The sequence below is a fragment of the Cygnus olor genome, chromosome 33 (assembly GCF_009769625.2).
Source record: "Cygnus olor isolate bCygOlo1 chromosome 33, bCygOlo1.pri.v2, whole genome shotgun sequence".
NCBI lineage: Eukaryota > Metazoa > Chordata > Aves > Anseriformes > Anatidae > Cygnus > Cygnus olor.
Genome location: NC_054090.1, coordinates 12,501 through 30,693, shown reverse-complemented (window position 1 = coordinate 30,693; position 18,193 = coordinate 12,501). Strand labels below are relative to the sequence as shown.

Sequence of the window (18,193 nt, the reverse complement as noted above, 5' to 3'; positions counted from 1 at the left end):
GCAGCGTGCAAAAAGCACGGAAAACAGCAAAAATGTGCGGCTGCCGTCTCCGTGGGTGCAGAAATGCACCTGGTTCACAGCCCCATTAATTTCCCCATGCTTGATTTCCCCATCAGGACCCTCGATATTAAGGTCTCAGAGACCTGGCAGGTCATCAGCATGCTCTGTTAGCCCTCACATCCTCGTGGCAGACAAACGGCTGCTCCAAGCCATTTCCTATGGCCAATTAAAAGGTTTAAATAGCAGCATGGAGGCACTGGGGTCATTCCTAACATGCACACCAGCACCGAAGCCCTTCCTGCATTTGGAAGCCCTGGGATTCATCCCCTCTGAAGATTTCCCGGTGTGCAGCAGGATCTGGCCTTCCCCTGAAGCTTTTCCCATCAGAAAAAGCTTTTCCACTTTTTTTTTTTTTTTTTTTTTTTTTTTCACTAGAACATCATGACGAGAGCTTTGGGTGATGCTTTTTCTTCGGGTTGGGCAATTACTCCTAAGTAAAGCAAGGAGAGAAGGGCAGGATCAGCCCTGAGCATTGGGAGGTCCATGGGCAGGAGATGAGCTGGGAAGGCAGCCCATGAATAGGGCCCATGGCTGTGCACGGATCCTCCTCCAAACCAGCTGGAAAAAGGAAAAAGGAAGATGGAAAAATGGGAGGTGGGAAGAACCTGAAGCTCCTCAGGAGAGGTTTTGATTCCTGGAGGGAGAGGCAACCACAGAGGGGATTTTTCTTATGTAGGCAGCCCTGCCTGGAAGGGTAGGGATATAATTTGTAAGAGGGTTTTACATGCAGATTTGAAGTTTCGACAGGAAAATGGAAGAAGGTATTGTGGCAGTAGAAAAGCCCGAGTGTATTTCAGGCAGAAATGGTGGCGGTTGAGAGGTTTTGGGAAATCAGGATCTCCAAAACCAGCTAAGGTGTTTTGTTTCAACCAGCACTTGACACACAGACAGTGGAAAATCCAAAATATTTTAATGCTAATGTGCAAAAGGGAAAGAATCACTACTCGGGAACGATCTCAGCAGCGAGCCCAACTACCTCCAGGTCCTATGCTCGCCACCATCCACCCATCAGGCCCTCCCTGGCCATGGCACCTTCCTCCTCTCCATCTCCCCATAGGACATGGCCCCACCAGCCACTCAGCGAGCCCATCTCACGTCTGCAGCTTCAGATGGGACCTCAAGGAGATGTTGGCCTTGTAGTGCTTGCCACACACTGAGCACCCGTAGGGGGCTTCCCCTGTGTGGGCCCGTTGGTGTTCCATCAGCTTGGAGCTCCGTGTGAAACCCTTCCCACAGTCGGGGCATTTGTAGGGCCGTTCACCTGTATGGAGGCTCTCATGTCGGATGAGGTCGGAGCTCCTCCGGAATCTTTTCCCGCAATCCTGGCAGGAGTAGGGTCTCTCCCCAGTGTGGATGCTCTGGTGCATGGTGAGGTTTTGCCTCTGGGAGAAGCATTTCCCACAGCTGAAGCAGACATAGGGTTTTTCCCCCGTGTGGATCCGGTGGTGGGCCAGGAGGCTGGTGCTCTGGCTGAAGCACTTCCTGCAGTGCAAGCACTCATAGGGTTTCTCCCCCCGGTGGAGCTTCTGGTGGGAGATGAAGTTCGAATGGTTGCTGAAGCTCCTCCAGCACTCGGAGCACTTGTAGGGATGCTCCCTGGTGTGCGTCCTCAGGTGCCGGCTCAGGTTGTTCTTCCAATTGAAGGTTTTTCCACACTTGCTGCACCCGTACACTTTCTCCTTGGGGCATGTCCCAGCCTCGATCCCAGTTTTCTGGGGATGAATTTCACCAGGGTTATCCTGCACCTTCCTGGCACAGTTTTGCCTTGGTCTTTGTGGCCTGGGTTCCTCCTCCGGGTCTTCTCCTATCTTGGCACTCAGGCAAATGGCCACCTCGGTCCTCCTCAGCACCATGCCGTGCCAACGGCTCTCCTCGGTCTCATCCCATTGGGATGAGTCTTCCAAATCCCCCTGCTCCATCGGGATTGTCCCCAAGAGAGGGAGGAGAAGTTGGTGAGGAGTCGCAGCAGGGGAAGGAGAGCTCGGAAGGGGGGAAACGGGAGGGAAGATTTTGGGAAACAGCAGGCACGCGAATAACCCAGACCTTTCCCTGAGTGGGGGGGGTGGGGGGGGGGGGGGGGGCAGGGGAGGGGGAAGAAAAAAGAAAGCCAAGAAAAATCAAGGAGATTTGGTCCTTTTGGAGGCTTTCAGAGCTACGTGCATCCCTGTAGGGTTTTGGGGGTCTCTGAACATTAGGATCACCCTGGTTTTGCCACCCAGTAAGACCAGAGCCACTCACCTCTCCTGCACCGGTCTGGGGCTATAAAACCCCATAAAAGTTGCCCATGTCCCATTGAAACCAGGGTCTGCCTGGTGGAGTCATGGTTGCTGTTCCCCCCAATGGGGTGGGGATGAACCCCATCCCCCATCCCCAAAAGCAGCCACCTGGGATGGGGAGAAGTCCCCAAGGCTTTGAGCAGCAGGGGATGACACACCAGGGTGTCCCCAAGGGGGGGGGGGGTGTCTCATGCTGCCCTGGGCTTGAAGTCTTTAATCAATGGGGCCGGACCCCCAGATTTGGTGACACAGTGGGGACGATGCCTCCCAATACAGTGGGTACGCTGCACCCATGGGTGCGGGTGGTAAACGAGGAGCGTTTGGGTGAGAAGGATGGATGCTGGGTGCTGGAGATAGCCTGGGGTGCAGGAGAGGGTGGGTCTGGCTGAACCTGGACCAAAGTAAGTCACTTGTGGGCCTGCTCCTGCTCCCAACATCATGTTTTGGGGCTTTGGGCTTGTGTAGTGAGGATCTGCGTGATATTCCCACCCAGCTGGATTCGGGCGGCTCCTCTGCCAGCCCCTCCATCTGGTGACACACATCCTTCCCCCAAATCCTCCCAGAGCATCACAGAAAGGGGAAAAGAGCCGGGAAAAAAAATATAGGAGGAGAGGCCGGCGCAGCCGCGGTACCTGCAAGCTCCAGCTCGGGTCTTGTCCTGGTTTGAGCCCAGGGCTGCACATTTCTCTTCCCAGCTTCTCACTTTGTCCCAGCCCCTTCCTGTGCCTCTGTGCAGGCAGCCGGGCTGCAACCACCCCCAGGCCTCACTGTCCCCTTGCCCTGAGTTATCCTAAGGGCAGCTCCTGGACCAAATCCTGCAGGAGCTGGGGCACGGCACAGTTTTCCCCTTGCTGGAAGGGCAGGATTAGCATCTGCAGCTTTGCTTGGCAGCCCAGAATCTCTCTGTGCCTGAAACAAAAGCGACAGCAGAGCCCAAGAGCTCGGTTCCTCCTCCCAGCATCACTGGAGCATCTCTGAAAGAGAAAGGTGTCAATATTTTGTTGTTTTGTCAATAATTATTTGGGGTGGGGTGGGGTGGGGTGGGGGGTTGAAGGGATGCTTGCACCCGACTGCCCTGCCCCAGTTCCTTGTGCTGAGCCAAAATCCAGACTGCGCATATCTGGGGATCTTTTGAGCAGCTTCCCCCTCCTCCCAAATTCCTCCCCCTTTGTCTCCAGATCTCTGAATTTCAGGACATTTACTGGAGGAGATGGGAATTTACTGAATTTACTGGAGGTGAAGAGGGAAGGAAGAGGGTTGTTAGAGGAAAACACATCATGACAGATTCGACTCCATGCCCCTGGGTCCAACTGGTAACAGGGTTTAAAATGCAGTCAGTAGGCACATATACACGTGTGTATATACATATATGTGTCTGGTCACACAGAGCATCCACACCAACACAGACAGCACCACTGGCCTCATCCTGCTCCTTCTGAGCTGGATGGAGTGGGTTTGGGGGAACCTATATCTGTACGGATATAGTTACAGGGGAATTTCACACCCAAAGGCATGCTGAGGGGCTCAGCGCATTTTGCTTTTTCCACCTGCAAGGTTTCTGTTTGTTTTTCATGCTAGAAAAGAGGAAAAAATCTATCTACTTTTGTACTTTGAAGATGGTTTTGGAATAGCTGCATTAATTATTATTATTTTCCTTACTCTCAGCAAGGGCTGGTGGCTCCTATAGGGCTCTTCCTTGGGTGGCTTTGCTTCAGCAAAGTGACAAGTGTAGGATTTGGGGTGAAATTAATGAAACTGTAACATCCCGTGAGCTGTTGAATGACACTTTGCAGTGAGTCCTGTTTTTTTTTTTCTTTCTTTCTTTTTTTATTTTTTTTCCCCTAGAGAATGAGCTATGGCTGGAAAGCTGCCTGGCCGAGAAGGACCTGGGAGTATTGGTTGATAGTCGGCTGAATATGAGCCAGCAGTGTGCTCAGGTGGCCAAGAAGGCCAACAGCATCCTGGCCTGTATAAGAAGCAGTGTGGCCAGCAGGTCTAGGGAAGTGATTGTGCCCCTGTACTCGGCTCTGGTGAGGCCGCACCTTGAGTACTGTGTTCAGTTTTGGGCCCCTCGCTACAGGAAGGACATGGACGTGCTCGAGTGAGTCCAGAGAAGGGCGACCAAGCTGGTGAGGGGTCTGGAGAACAAGTCTTACGAGGAGCGGCTGAGGGAGCTGGGCTTGTTCAGCCTGGAGAAGAGGAGGCTCAGGGGCGACCTTATCGCTCTCTACAGTTACCTTAAAGGAGGCTGTAGAGAGGTGGGGGTTAGTCTGTTCTCCCACGTGCCTGGTGACAGGACGAGGGGGAATGGGCGAAAGTTGCGACAGGGGAGTTTTAGGTTGGATGTTAGGAAGTACTTCTTTACCGAAAGGGTTATTAAGCATTGGAACGGGCTGCCCAGGGAGGTGGTGGAGTCACCATCCCTGGAGGTCTTTAAAAGACGTTTAGATGTAGAGCTTAGCGATATGGTTTAGTGGAGTACTTAGTGTTAGGTCGGAGGTTGGACTCGATGATCTTGAGGTCTCTTCCAACCTAGAAATCTGTGTCTGTGTCTGTGTCTATTTTGTCAAATAAAATCGTGGTTTTGTTCTCTAGTTACTGCATCTAGCTTTTCTTCAGAAAAAAATGCAGCTCAGATTATAAAGTGCAATTCTTGTTTGGAAGCTTTGGCATGGAAACCAGAGTTAGCAGACCTGTTGGCTGGCTGCTGGAGGTACCGTGATAGATGAGCAAATGAGTTATTGTGGCTAAACGAGTCCCTGCTCATTAGCAGAGCCATGAATTCTCCCCCCAGCCAGGCTGTGGGGGCTTGAGGCAGCCCTGCTGAGTTATAGGTTTGGGATATGGTAAAAGACACCAGACCAACAGCTTTAGGAACAAACTATTTATTTCAAAATAACAGCATGAGAAACAGTAGCACAGTTTTCTGGCTTGAAACAACAGAAAATCCAATAATTTATTAATGCCGGGCTAAAATTAATATCTGGGCATGCAAAGACTTACATGACTGTGGTTATCAGGGCTTCTTTGGCTGAGTGACTTGGACCTTACTCTACTGTTCAATTAGGGAGAAATTCATACGGATAGGGATAGGGGCGATATGTAGTAGAGAGTATAGTTGGCAGTGCTTGATAAGTGGTAATTGGGGCAATGCAGTTAAAATCACAAATAGGTTGGGTAGTAAACTTATGGAAACACAGAAGAACACTTGTAGTATGGCTACACAGAGTCAATACACCCAAAATAATCCAAAGATTGTAAACATACGCAGCGTCATCTCGGTGGGATCGCTGGGACACAACGGGGATGGATTCCCCCAAGCGAATTAAGGCACAGATCAGGGGTTCGACGGGACTTCCCTTCACACCCAAACTCTTGACTTGGGGATGCAATCTTCAGCATCTACCAGTCACCATCCTTTCCTTCCCTGCTGGTGATCCATGGGATAACAGACCATGGGTCCAGCTTGGTGGGAACCCAAAGAAGGGGTTGATACCCTCAGCATCTCATACGGTTCTAAGTCATGGCAAGCAAAGTTTGCCAAGTGTCACTGGGCTTGTCAAAGGCGTTCAGTATCAGCAGCATTGTCTCAGGCACCTCCATGAATTTCAGCAGGTGTCACCTTCTCTTATGGTTTCAGCTTGCACCCACGGTTGGGTTTGAAGGCAGCACAAAGCCAAGGAAACATTCCCTTGACATTTAGAGATAACACATGGTCACCATGGTCTATACATTCTCATAAAGGGTTAACCTTTATGACCCCATTCCCAACTTAAATGATGATTGTAAACAAATGAGACAATTGCACAGCAAGGTGGTTGTTGTGTCTAGCTTATCGGCCAGGACTTCAGCATCAGTACTATAAAGCACTCCTGTGCCTGTCCCCAGATACAACATAAAGTCCCCAAATACCCTGTAAAATCTTTGTATGGGCATAAGCTGAGCAGAATTAGAGTGTGATAACAGAGCCATCCTTGGCCAGCAGGAGGCAAGAAGGTTCAGTCTGGATGCACTAATTAACAGTGCCAGCTCTACACATTTAAAGGACAAATTGTGATCCAAAAGTAGTGGTTACGTATGATTTTTCTGGGACCAACTTTGGTAACGATGGGAGTGAAGCTGAGAGTGAGTTGGGCAGGAGGGGTCAGTTTGGGAAGGGGAGTAGGAGAGGGACTCAGGGATAAAGGAATAGGAATAGGAACTAAGGGTAAATAAAAACTTAAAATACAAGAGTGGTCGCAGCCTTAACCCAAAGGCGTGTTGACAGGGTGAGAAAAAATAAGGGTCATGCTACAGAAGGGTGGTGTGGTCATGCTGTAACCAGTAACTGGTTAATTCTGGGCTCCAGTTAACATCTGGGTGAGCAGGATGTACCCTACAGTGCTTACCGGGCTGGCAGCATACAGGTCAAGGCTTCTTGGGATGAGTGACTTGTGGCAGCCAGCGGGCTTGAGGTGGTTGAGATTCCTGGATCAGTCCCTGTGCCATTGCTGAGTGCCACTTGGAATTGCTATGGGGTCATCGCATGCCATGCAGTGCCAGCTCCACTCCTCGTGTGGATCTTCTGGTGCCGTGTAAGGTGGGAAGCTTGGCGGAAGGCTTTGGCGCAGGTGGGGCAGGTATAGGGTTTCTCTCCTGTGTGGGTTCGCTGGTGGGTGACGAGGAGAAAGTTAGAGTGGAAGCTCTTCTCGCAGTCGGGGCATCTGTAAAGCCTGTCCTTGGTATGGAACCGCTGGTGCTTCAGGAGAGCGGAGATGATGCTGAAGCATTCCCCGCAGCAGGGACACTTATAAGGTCTCACCTCAGTGTGGTTCCTCCGGTGCCTCCGCAATGTGGAACCGTCAGTGTAGCCCTTCCCACAGTCGGGACATTTGAAAGGTCTCTCCCTGGTGTGGACCCACTGGTGTTTCCCTAGGGCCGTGCTGTGGCTGAAGGTCTTCTCACACTTGGGGCATTTGTAGGGTTGCTCTCCGGTGTGGCTCACCTGGTGGACCATCAGGGCTGACTTCATACTGAAGATCTTCCCGCAGTGGGAGCATTTGTAGCGTCTCTTCCTTGCTCCCTGAGCTGTGCTGAGTGTCGACTTCTTCTCCCTGGCGTGGAGCCTCCTATGTTTGATGAGGCCAGAGCTGTCGGTGTAGCTCTGCCCGCAGTCGGTGCATTTGTATGGCCTCTCCCCGGTGTGGCACCGCCGGTGCCTCGTCAGGTGGGAGCTCAGGCGGAAGGTTTTCTCACAGCTGAGGCACTTGTAGGGTTTCTCCCCGGTGTGGATTCTGTGGTGGGCCGCGAGGTCTGAGCTCATGATGAAGGCCTTCCCGCACTCGGGGCACTTGTAGGGTTTCTCCCCAGTGTGGGTCCTCTGGTGGACGATGAGGATGGATCTCCGGCTGAAACCCTTCCTGCACTCTGGACACTTGAAGGGCTTCTCTCCTGTGTGGATCCGCTGGTGGATGGCCAGATACCTCCTCATGCTGAAGTGCTTCCCGCAGGCAGGACACTGGAAGGGGTTGTCCATGCTGTGGGTGGCTTGGTGGGCCAGCAGGTATGAGTTCACACGAAAAGCCTTCCCACACACCAAGCACGTGTAGGGTTTCTCCCTGGTGTGAACCTTCCGGTGGGTGCTGAGGGTGGAGCTGAGGCGGAAACTCTTCCCGCAGACTGAGCACTTGTAGGGTTTTTCCCCCGTGTGGATCCGCTGGTGCTTGTTGAGGGACGACCCCACTCGGAAACCCTTCCCGCACTCGTGGCATGTGAAGGGCTTCTCCCCGGTGTGGATCCTCTGGTGGGGGATGAGGAACGACCTCCTGCTGAAGGTCTTCCCACAGTCTGGACACCTGTAGGAGGCTCTGTGTGCTGTGCCTCCCAGCCTCCCGGCCTCACTGATGTTATAGGATCTCCCCACCGTGGGATCCCTCTGGCAGCCTTTTGGGCTTCTACCCACACTCGATGACCAGTGGCCACGGGGCTCCAGCCTCACTTCTCCACTTGGTTCCTTGGAGCTTTGCCGTGGTTGGTGCTGTGGTGTTGAGTTTGCCTTCTGGGCTAAGTTCCCCTTGGATCGTCCAGAACACAGCTCTGCTCCATTCGGTGTCTCTGTTTTTTCCCCCTTCTCATCCTCCAGGCCATTGTCAGCTGTAGGGATGAAGACAGAGACGCAAAAAACCCGTTCTGCAAAGTTTGGCCGTGGATCCCGAGCACCTTTAGGGCTCCCTCTCCCAAATCCAGCCTGTCCCATAGCCCCAGGTGGTGCCACTGCATCAAGGAGTGGTAACAACAATGGGCAGTGACTTGGGGTCGAGGCTCCATCATTTCCCCCCCTCCTTGCTACCCACCTGCCTGAGGGGCTTCTGGCTGGTGCCTCCTCTTCCTCCCCATCCAGAGCGCTCTGGGAGAGAAAATCCGGGGGAGGAAGCACGCACGCTGCTGGGCTCCCACCTTCAGCTTCAGGGGATGTGGGGGCTGCAGGGAGCTGGGTCTGGGCTCTGGGGGTCCTGGGGTGCTCGGTGGGGGTTCCCCACTGGCCACTGGCCCCAGAGGAGGCAGCTCCCGATGAGAGCCTTCCTCCTCCTCCCCCTCCTCCCCCTCCCCCTTTTCTCCTCCTCCTCCTCCTCTTCTCTTCCTTCTCCTCCCCTCCCTTCCACTCCTCCTCCTCCACCCTGCCGCTCCTCCTCTTTCTCCTCCCTCCCTCCCACTCTTCCCCCTCCTTCTCCTCCTCCTCCTCCCTCCTCCCCCTTCTACTCCCCCTTCTACTCCCCCTTCTCTGCCTCCTTCTCCTCCTCCTCCTCCTCCTTCTCCTCCTCTCCCTCCCTCCCTCTCTTTTTCCCCCTCCTTCTCCTCCCTCTCCTCCTCCTCCTCCTCCTCCTCCTCCTCCTCCTCCTCCTCCTTCTCCTCCTCCTCCTCCTCCTCCTCCTCCTCCTCCCCCCCTGGGGCCGAGATAAAAATAGCTCCCTAAGGAAAGGAGAAGCGGAAAAAAGAAATTAGGAAAAAAAAGCAGAAAAAAGTGTTGTGAAGGCCACTCATTACTTCCCATGGGTAAATGGGTGCCCAGGCAGCTCTCGAACAAACTTTGTCCCCCCAAACCCCCTCCTTTCTGTTTAAAAGCTGAGAACGATATCTCTGTGGTTAGCTTAATCCTTTTTGTGTCCCCTCATGCAGATGAGAATCAAAGGAGGCCTTGACACAGTGCAAACAGCCCGTCCACACATTATCAGCATTGATTTACCCCAGCACTGTGCCATGGGGCTGCTGGAAGAAAATTAACTCCATCCCAGCTGGACCCCTGGTGCACCACCCCTGATGCCCTCCATCAGCAGCAGCCCCAAAACAGCGGGAAGGTTTTTTTGGGGAACAGCAGGACTGTGGGGTTTTGAGGTGTGCAGGAGACACAAATTGTCTGCGTCCCTAATATTTACAGCTCCTGGGTTGTGCACGTACGCATGGGTGCACCCAGGCATGCACAGAAGCATGTGTGCCTGCGCATCCCAGCATTTTTCTCTTCAAAAGCGTGACCTAGGTGTTAATGCATCACTTTTGGCTGTGCATTTTTATTGCACCAATGCATCCTGCTGCTGCTGTGCTGCTGGCGAGCACAAGGATGCGTGTAAAGCACTCACTACAGGGCACAAGGTCTCCAGCACTGCAGGAAATCCCCAGGCTCATGCACTTTCAGGAACAACAAAATATTCTGGTTCCTCCTCAGCTTCAAAGAGAATATGCTGGTTCTTCTGCTCTCAAAGAGAATATTGTGGTTAATCCGAGGTCTGAGGCTCTGTGATAGCTGCAGGCATCTTCGTGCAGCTCAGCTGCCTGGGATGGGTCATGATTTGATCTCTCTCCTCATTTGCTAACCCAGCAGCTCCTTTCATCCCTTGCTCTTAGCCTGGATCCTTGCTCACCAGGGAAAAGGGATTATAGGATACTTAGGATATTCCTAAATAGGAGGTGGCAAAGGGAAACTCTTTCCTGCAATGCACAGAGGGCTCTGAGGGGCTGTCCTGGTTTCAGTTAGGACAGAGTTAATTTTCCTCCTAGTAGCTGGCAGGGTGCTATGTTTTGGATTAGAATGAGAAGAGCGCTGATAACATGCTGATGTTTTAATTGTTGTAGAGCAGTGCTTACACCAAGCCAAGGACTTTTCAGCCTCTCTCTGTCCTGCTAGCGAGCAGGCTAGGGATGCAGCAGAAGCTGGGAGGGGACAGACCCAGGACAGCTGACCCAAACTGGCCAAAGGGGTATTCCATACCATCTGACGTCATGCTGAACAATATATAGGGGTGGCTAGCCGGGGTGGGGGGGTGGCCGGCTGCTCGGGGATAGGCTGGGCATCGGTCAACGGGTGGTGAGCAATTGCATTGTGCATCACTTATTTCGTACACATTATTACTATTAATACTATTATTATTATTATTATTGTTGTTATTCTTTTCCCTGTCTTAATAAACTGTCTTTATCTCAACTCACAGGCTTCACTTTCCCGTTTCTCTCCCCCATCCCGGAGAGGGAGGGGGGAGGGTGAGCGAACGGCTGTGTGGTGTTTGACTGCCAGCCGGGCTAAACCACAACAGGGGCCCTCATCCGAAATCTGATGTTATACAGGATGTGGAGGTGGTTTGTAGCCCTAAATGCAGGATAAGATGGAGTCAAGGGTGAAAACCAAGAGGAAATCAGCAATGCAGAAATGTTGTGTGTGTCTTGGTGTATTTATCCCTCTTCCAGCACTTTTTGAGCCTGCTGATTAATCCGATACAAGGCTCGGGAAAGCAGTTCTGTGGCTCGTGGAGATGACCTGCAAGCAGAAAACCCTAGCTGAAGGTTTTTACTGAGGAGTACTTGCTTCTTGCTGCCTGGGAGAAGGCATGTTTGGCACACAACCTCATCACCCATCCTAAATATGCCACACATTGGATGTGCTCCTTGCCTGATGCTTTGATCAGAGCAGCTGGCAGGCACCGAGTCTTGCTCGGCTGAGATTAAACATAGACAGAAGTGTGGATGAAAGCAAAGCAAGCAAACGAGGGAAGGCTGACATGAGAAATGAAACTACCACTCGCTTCGGCTGGCTGTAAGAATTTAACCCTCCTGGAGTGGCATTTTCCCAATTTCTTGCATGAAGCACAAGGGGAGGTCACAGGGAATGGGGCAAGGTTTGTTCAGACAGTTCAAATCATTTGGAGCAGTCGGCCGTGCTCAGACTCGTGCCCTTTTCTGCAAGCATGTTTGCTTTAGCAGGAGCTCAGAGCTTGTCCCCTGCTATTTGCTGTTGTTCTGAACTCGTCACTACTTTTAAATGCTTTCCGTTGCCTGCTGCCCCCAAACGAAACCACAGCCTGTGTCTGTGTATGCCTCCTGCTTTGAGGAAGGAGAAATGCCAGCAGAAAAGATGTTTGCAAAGGTGATGCCAGCAATAGGAGAGGGCATATGGGGGGAAAAATAATTGTTTTTTTAAAGAGAATTAAAAATCACAGCTGAAAACCTATATATATATAAATATATATATAACACCTTGGTTGCTTTTTGCTCCTAAATGCGGCCTCCCTAGTTTCAGCATGTGCTGGGAGTGGGAGCAATGTACACCCTGCAGCACGAAGGTTTTGGGGTGCAACAGGCGCCCCGATGTGTGATTGACTTGTGGGATGCCCCTGCGCTGGGGCAGGATTCTCCTCTGCTCTGCTGGGTTGGGTGGGCAGAAATGATGCTCCGGAGGGGGATCTGGATGCAGAAGAGTCGGTTTGAGCTCGGAGGCTTTGGTTTTGACCTTGGGAGGGTGTCTTTGAGGCTCCTGCGAGCCATGGGTTTGCGGATCTCAGGTTCAGCTCCACCCTTTGTGCTCAGAAAGCAGGAAGCAGAGGGCAATCTTGGTGAGCTGGGGAAGCTGGCAGGAGCTTGCCTGTGCCCTCACAGCCTCTGGGATTTTCTGACCCCCATCCTTCTTAGGCCCCAGCAAGCTGCAAAGGGGGCAGGACTGCAGTCCCAAGCAGCGATACTTCCTCCACCCTGGGGAACAGCGGTCTGGATGGTTTCAGGAGAGGTACAGCAGGGTTCTGGGCCTTGGAGGACCCCCAGTTCCTATGTAGGACTTGGGGGGGGGGGGTGTTCAAGCAGCTATGGGGGGCTTGGGGATCCCCAGCAATAGGGGACCCCAGGCCGGCCTGAATCTGGGATGAGTTATTTTCATTCTGCAACCAATTAGGTCCTGGCCTGTGGCATCTATCACAGGTCACCCTCCTCCTAGGTGTCCCCCCCCCCCAAAAAAAAATGTGACCCCTATTTGGCAGCTTTACCTGCTGTCACCACATCCCGGAGGCACACAGGAGTGAGAAGAAGGCTTTTCTTCTCTATATCCCTCACCCTCTTAAAGATTATTTCAATTGCAGATTTTCCCCCTTGTTCTAAGGAGCGTCATAAGCCAGAGAAAATGGCTTCTTTTTTTTTTTTTTTTCTCCCCCAAAAAACTCCCTTCCAAGGGAGCCCTTGCAGAGATGTGAGAGCAGTGTCCAGTCTGTGGGACCAGGAACATCGTGGACACCATTTTTTTTTTTTCCCCTTGGGAGGTGGGAATGGTGCCCAGGGAGGAGGAGCTACCTGACCTCCTTGTCAGCACAGCTTGGACACAAATCTCATTGGCCCAACCCAACCGTTTTTTATTTTATTTTACTTTATTATTATTATTTTTTTTAACAATCGCCTCATTCTGCAGGTTCTTGCAAACAAGTTTCCTCTAGGAAAAACTTTTCATATTGATGTTCTTTGCACCATGCTCAGCTCATTTCACTGCTTTATATATACATATTTTTTTGCTGTTCAGCTCTCCCCAGTGATGATGGATGTGAAGATGTTGATTTGCTCCTGCCTCCCTTGCAGCAGCTCTGTCCTGGCTTGTGCCACAATTTTCTTCTTTGGTTTTCAGGTTTGCAAGCTGGATTGTGGTAATGATCTCTTTCTGCCACTTACACAGAGCCTGCCATTTGCTATATATATACGTATATATATATATATCTTCTTTTTTTTTGGGGGGGGGTGCTTTTTAGTACTACAAAAAAGGTGATATATGCTGAAAAGTTGCCTGTGGGAGCAGTTTGTTACTGAGATATTAAGAAACCACTGGTGCTTCCAGCCCTGCTTTGTAACTCAGGGCCTCTGACCCCAACCCAATATGGTTTAAACCTTCCATTGAGGTCATTTAGGAGGCAATAGTGACAATCATAGGATCACTTAGGTTGGAGCAGACCTTCAGGATCACTGAGTCATCAACATGACCTCCCGAGTCCCATCACTAAACCACATCCCCTAGTGTCTTGTCCACATATCAGTTAAATAGACCCAGGGACAGGGGTCCCAACGAGAAGAAGCTGTGTGCCTTATTGAAAGCTCATTTTAAAAACTAGGTGGGATAAATAGCAAATTGTGTATGGGGGGGGGGGGGGGACACGCAACTCTGGGGAACATAACTTGACATGATGCTGGTTTGGGGGATCCACTATCATCCACGAGTAGGGTGCCCCCTCCATATGGGGAAGGAGGGTGGAGGGTGTAGAGAAGTGAGCAGCCCCAAAGAGGAGACCTCAAGCTCTGTCTTTTATTGTTCCTGTGCCCCCAAACTTGTCCTTTCTCCCTCTGTTATGTCTGCTCCACCGTTTGTGGAGTTTTCATCTGGCTGCTTCGTCTCACATCAGCAAATGCTGGTGTTTTCATCTCAGCAGGCTTAACCCCATCTATTTAGGCTGCTTTCCAGACCCACTGTTCATGGCAGATGTATGCTGGGTGCCCCAGTCCTTGCACCCACCATGATGCTGCCTTATGCTTGATTGCTGAGTGCCCCCAGACATGCCACCACCACCCCAAACAGAATCCTTTAAACCTGTTGCTTGCAGCCCAGTTTCAAGTCCTGGGGTCCGATCACCTCAACGTGGCTGTCGTGGGAGGGGATGTCATGTTGCTCTGTCACCTCTCCCCCAGGCTGAAAGCTGAGCACATGGAGGTGAGGTGTTTCCGATCCCAATTTTCCATCTACGTGCACCTCTACCACAGCACACAGGGTATCCTAAGAGCATGCTGTTGAACCCTAGAGGCAAGATAAGGACATTTTCTGGAATCTAGTGGCCTCCAGTGGCCTTGCAGGGCTTTCTAGTGCAATGTCAGGAACACTGCGAGCCGCCTCTGGTCCTCCGCTGTATTCCAGATCATCCATAGGTCTACCAGAGCCACCCAGTGCCCTCTAGCTCCCCCAGAAAGCCTCCCAGTGACCCCCAATGTCCTTTAGGATGCCTCAGAGGCCTCCCAAGGCACTCTAGGGTGTCCTACGAGCCTGCTGTTGCACGCTAGATGCAAAATAAGGAGTCTTCCTGGAATCTAGTGGCCTCTGGAGGCCTCGCAGGGCTGTCTAGTGCACTCTTGGGCACATTGGAGGCCTCCTGTGGTCCTCCGCTGCACTCTAGATCCTCCACAGGTGTACCAGGCCCACCCAGTGCCCTCTAGCTCCCCCAGAAAGCATCCCGGTAATCTCCAGTTTCCTCTAGGATGACCTAGAGGCCTCCCAAGGCACTCTAGGGTGCCCTATGAACCTCCTCTTGCACACTAGAGCCAAAATATGGACTCTTCCTTGAATCTAGTGGTCTCCAGCGGCCTCACAGGGCTCTCTAGTACACTGTCAAGCACACTGGAGGCCTCCTCTCATCCTCTGCTGCACTCTAGATCCTCCACAGGTCTACCAGGGCCACCCAGTGACCTCTAGCTCCCCCAGAAAGCCTTCCAGTGACCCCCAGTGTCTTCTAGGATGACCTAGAGGCCTTCTGGGGCACTCTAGGGTGTCCTACGAGCCTTGTCTTGCACCATAGAGGCAAAATATGGACTCTTCCTGGAATCCAGAGGTCTCTGGAGGCCTCGCAGGGCTCTCTAGTGCACTCTCAAGCACACTGGAGGCCTCCTGTGGTCCTCCCTTGTACTCTAGATCCTCCACAGGTCTACCAGGGCTGCCCAATGCCCTCTAGCTCCCCCAGAAAGCCTCCCAGTGACCCCCAGTGTCCTCTAGGAAGCCCTACAGGCCTCCCAGGGCACTCTAGGGTGTCCTACGAGCCTGCTGTTGAAACCTAGAGGCAAAATAAGGACACTTCCTGTAATCTAGTGGCCTAACCCTAATTATGACTATAAAAAAAGTACATTGCCAATTCCTCTCATCAAAAAGTGCTCCCAATGTAAGCATTTGATTAGACCTGAACTCCCTTGGGGAGTCTTTACGCAACCCCACACACAAAGGCTCTGCGCTTTCTCTCTTTCCAAACAATCCTAACTGTAACCCTAACCCTAACACTAATTACGACTCTAAAAAACACGTATGTCTCCAATTTCTCCCATCAAAAAGTGCTCCCAATGGAAGTCTTTGGGTAGACCTGAACTCCCTTTGGGAACCTTTATGCAGCCCCTCACACAACAGGACTCTGTGCTGTTATGGTTTAACCTGGCCGGCAGCTAAGCACCACACAGTCGTTCGCTCCCCCTCTCCCCTCCCTCTCTGGGATGGCGGGAGAGAATTAGAAAGAAATGAAAACCTGTGGGTTGACATAAAGACTGTTTATTAGGACAGGAAAGAAAGGAAAATAATAATAATAATAATAATAATAATAACAATATGTACAAAACAAGTGATGCACAATGCAATTGCTCACCTCCCACTGACTGATGCCCAGCCTATCCCCGAGCAGCTGGTCCCCCCACCCTGGCCAGCCACCCCATATTAATTGTTCAGTATGATGTCAGATGGTGTGGAATACCCCTTTGGCCACTTTGGGTCAGCTGTCCTGGGTCTGTCCCCTCCCAGCTGCTGCTGCACCCCCAGCCTGCGTGCTGGCAGGACAGTGTGAGAAGCCGAAAAGTCCTTGGCTTAGTGTAAGCACTGCTCTACAACAATTAAAACATCAGTGTGTTATCAGTATTATTTTCATCCTAAATCCCAAACACAGCACCATTTGCTGGACAGTTGGGGACAGTTGCTGGGCTGCGGGGAGTCCAACCTGTGCGACCTAGCGTGTCTCTGTGCGTGTAAATGCATCCATCGACCCACTGGCAAAATTGGCGCGACGCTCTGCAAAAGAAGCCTAGCACAGCAAAGAAGAAAACAGCAAAGCAAACCACAGCCTTGCAAGACAAAGCAAAGCAAAGCAGTACAAGGAAAAGCAAAATAGCACCACAAAAAGCAACGCAAAGTGGTGCAAGGAAAAAAAAGTAAAGCAGAGCAGTGCAGTGAAAAGCCAAATGTAGTTACATAGTGTCGATCGAAAATGCACCCCCCCAGCTGTCCCAGATGAACTGGGGCCAGTTGCTGGGCTACAGAGAGGTGGGCAGGGAGCCTGCGCCGTTCGAGGAGGCTAGGAGGGCATGGCAGCGGCCCCCAGCTGCCTCGGCCTGCTGGCCGCTCTGACGTCAGGGGCTCTTGCTTAGACACTAGCAGCTCACCAACCTGTTGGACTGATGGTGTATGTGTGTGGAAATGTATTGATTGACCCATTGGCAAAATGGGTGGGACAGTCCGCAAATGAAGCCTAGCACAGCAGAGCAGAGCAGAGTAATGCAGTGCAAGGAAAAGCAAAGCAGAGGAAAGCAAAACAAAGCACTGCCAGAAAAAGCACGCCAAAAGGTGGAAACTCCGGCTACGAGTTGCAGTGGCGCCGGGTAGACCTGGCGGCCGGTTTCTGATAGCGGTTCTGGCTCTGACAGACCCGTCCCCCCCCCTCCTAGTCCGCCGCCCTTCGAGGCCGAGGCCCCCGGCTGCCTCGGGCTGCCGCTCACTCTCCCCTCAGGGGCTCTCACTCGGACACTAGTGGCTCGACAACATGCGCAACTCAGCGGTTTGTATGTCCCCGTGCTTGCTTGTGGATGCGTGTCTGTGGCAACTCAGCCATCGGGCGATGGGAAAAACGATTCCTCAGTAGCTCAGTCCAAATACAAAGCAAAAGGAAGCTAAGCAAAGCCAGGCAGCTGGCGGACGGCCCTCCTGCTGGCTCCGCGGCGGTGGTGGCGGGTAGACCTGGCGGCCGGAGTCAGATAGCGCTTCTCCCCCGTGTGGCTGCTCCCCTGCCTCCGCCCCACCTCGTAGTCCACCGCGACAGGAGTCGAGGCCCGTGGCTTGCTTTGGTCGGTGGGCTGCGTTTTTAGCAGTTTCGATTTGCCGACGGCAACTCGGAGGTCCGGATCTCTTGGTCAACGGTGAGTGGCTCGCTACCTGTGAGACTGAGCACATGCGTGCAAATGCATCCATCAGTCGGTCGGTAAAGCGATTCCCGAGTAGGTTCATCCACAGGAAAAGCATTGAAAAGACCCGAAAAGACCTGGAAAGGCGCGAAAAGGTTCGAAAAGGCCTGCATGAAGAGCGAAGAAAGGCAGATCGACGGTGTTCGGTCCCGGCCGGCAGGTCTTCCCCACCTCGGGCGCTGCGGGCGCCAAGTGTACCCGTTGAGGACGGCAGCCGCCAGGTCTCCCTGTCTCCGCCTGAGGCCGCTAGGTCTACCCAGCCGCGGGCGCCATACTTGTATAGCCCGTGGCGCCCGCTAGGGGTCGCTGCCGGGCCGGCTGTGAGAAAGGCGTCGGGGTCTACCCGGCACTGGCGGACGCGCGCGCGCGTACGCATATCCAAGGGCATCCATCGGTCGGTCAGTCAAGAGATTCCCGAGTGGTTCCGTCCACACGAAAAGCACCGGAAAGTCCCGGAAAGATTCAAAAAGGTCCGAAAAGGGCCGGAACGGCGTGTATGAAAAGCGAAGAAAGGCAGACCGACGGTGTTCGGTCCCGGCCGGCAGGTCTTCCCCGCCTCGGGGCGCCGCGGGCGCCAAGCATAGCCGTTGCGGACGTCAGCCGTGCGGTCTCCC

General features: G+C 52.6%; 1 protein-coding gene across 2 annotated transcripts; it reads right to left on the bottom strand.

The window, feature by feature from the left end:
• Nucleotides 1-954: 954 nt before the first annotated feature.
• On the bottom strand, nt 955-8,940 carry LOC121062620 (zinc finger protein 345-like). 2 transcript variants are annotated; one of them, XR_005815643.1, is made up of 4 exons: nt 8,669-8,935; nt 6,725-8,468; nt 2,969-3,310; nt 1,838-1,970 (listed from the first exon to the last, which is right to left on the bottom strand). XR_005815643.1 is itself a non-coding variant. In XM_040542758.1 (3 exons), exons 1-3 carry the CDS (start codon nt 8,709-8,711, stop codon nt 1,152-1,154), a joined length of 2,220 nt encoding a protein of 739 aa, XP_040398692.1. In that variant the 5' UTR covers nt 8,712-8,940; the 3' UTR covers nt 955-1,151. The 2 variants fall into 2 exon arrangements, 1 of the variants encoding a protein (XP_040398692.1); XM_040542758.1 differs by lacking the exons at nt 1,838-1,970; nt 2,969-3,310 and adding an exon at nt 955-1,739 and having other exon boundaries at nt 6,880-8,468; nt 8,669-8,940.
• Nucleotides 8,941-18,193: the final 9,253 nt, after the last annotated feature.

Coding starts and splice junctions, on each gene's coding strand:
- LOC121062620 (XM_040542758.1), bottom strand. CDS start 8,711: ATGGGGAGGAAGAGGAGGCACCAGCCAGAAGCCCCTCAGGCAG. Junction 8,469..8,668: donor GCCAGAAGCCCCTCAGGCAG/GTGGGTAGCAAG, acceptor TCATCCCTACAG/CTGACAATGGCCTGGAGGAT. Junction 1,740..6,879: donor AGATCCACACGAGGAGTGGA/GCTGGCACTGCA, acceptor ACATGCCCCAAG/GAGAAAGTGTACGGGTGCAG.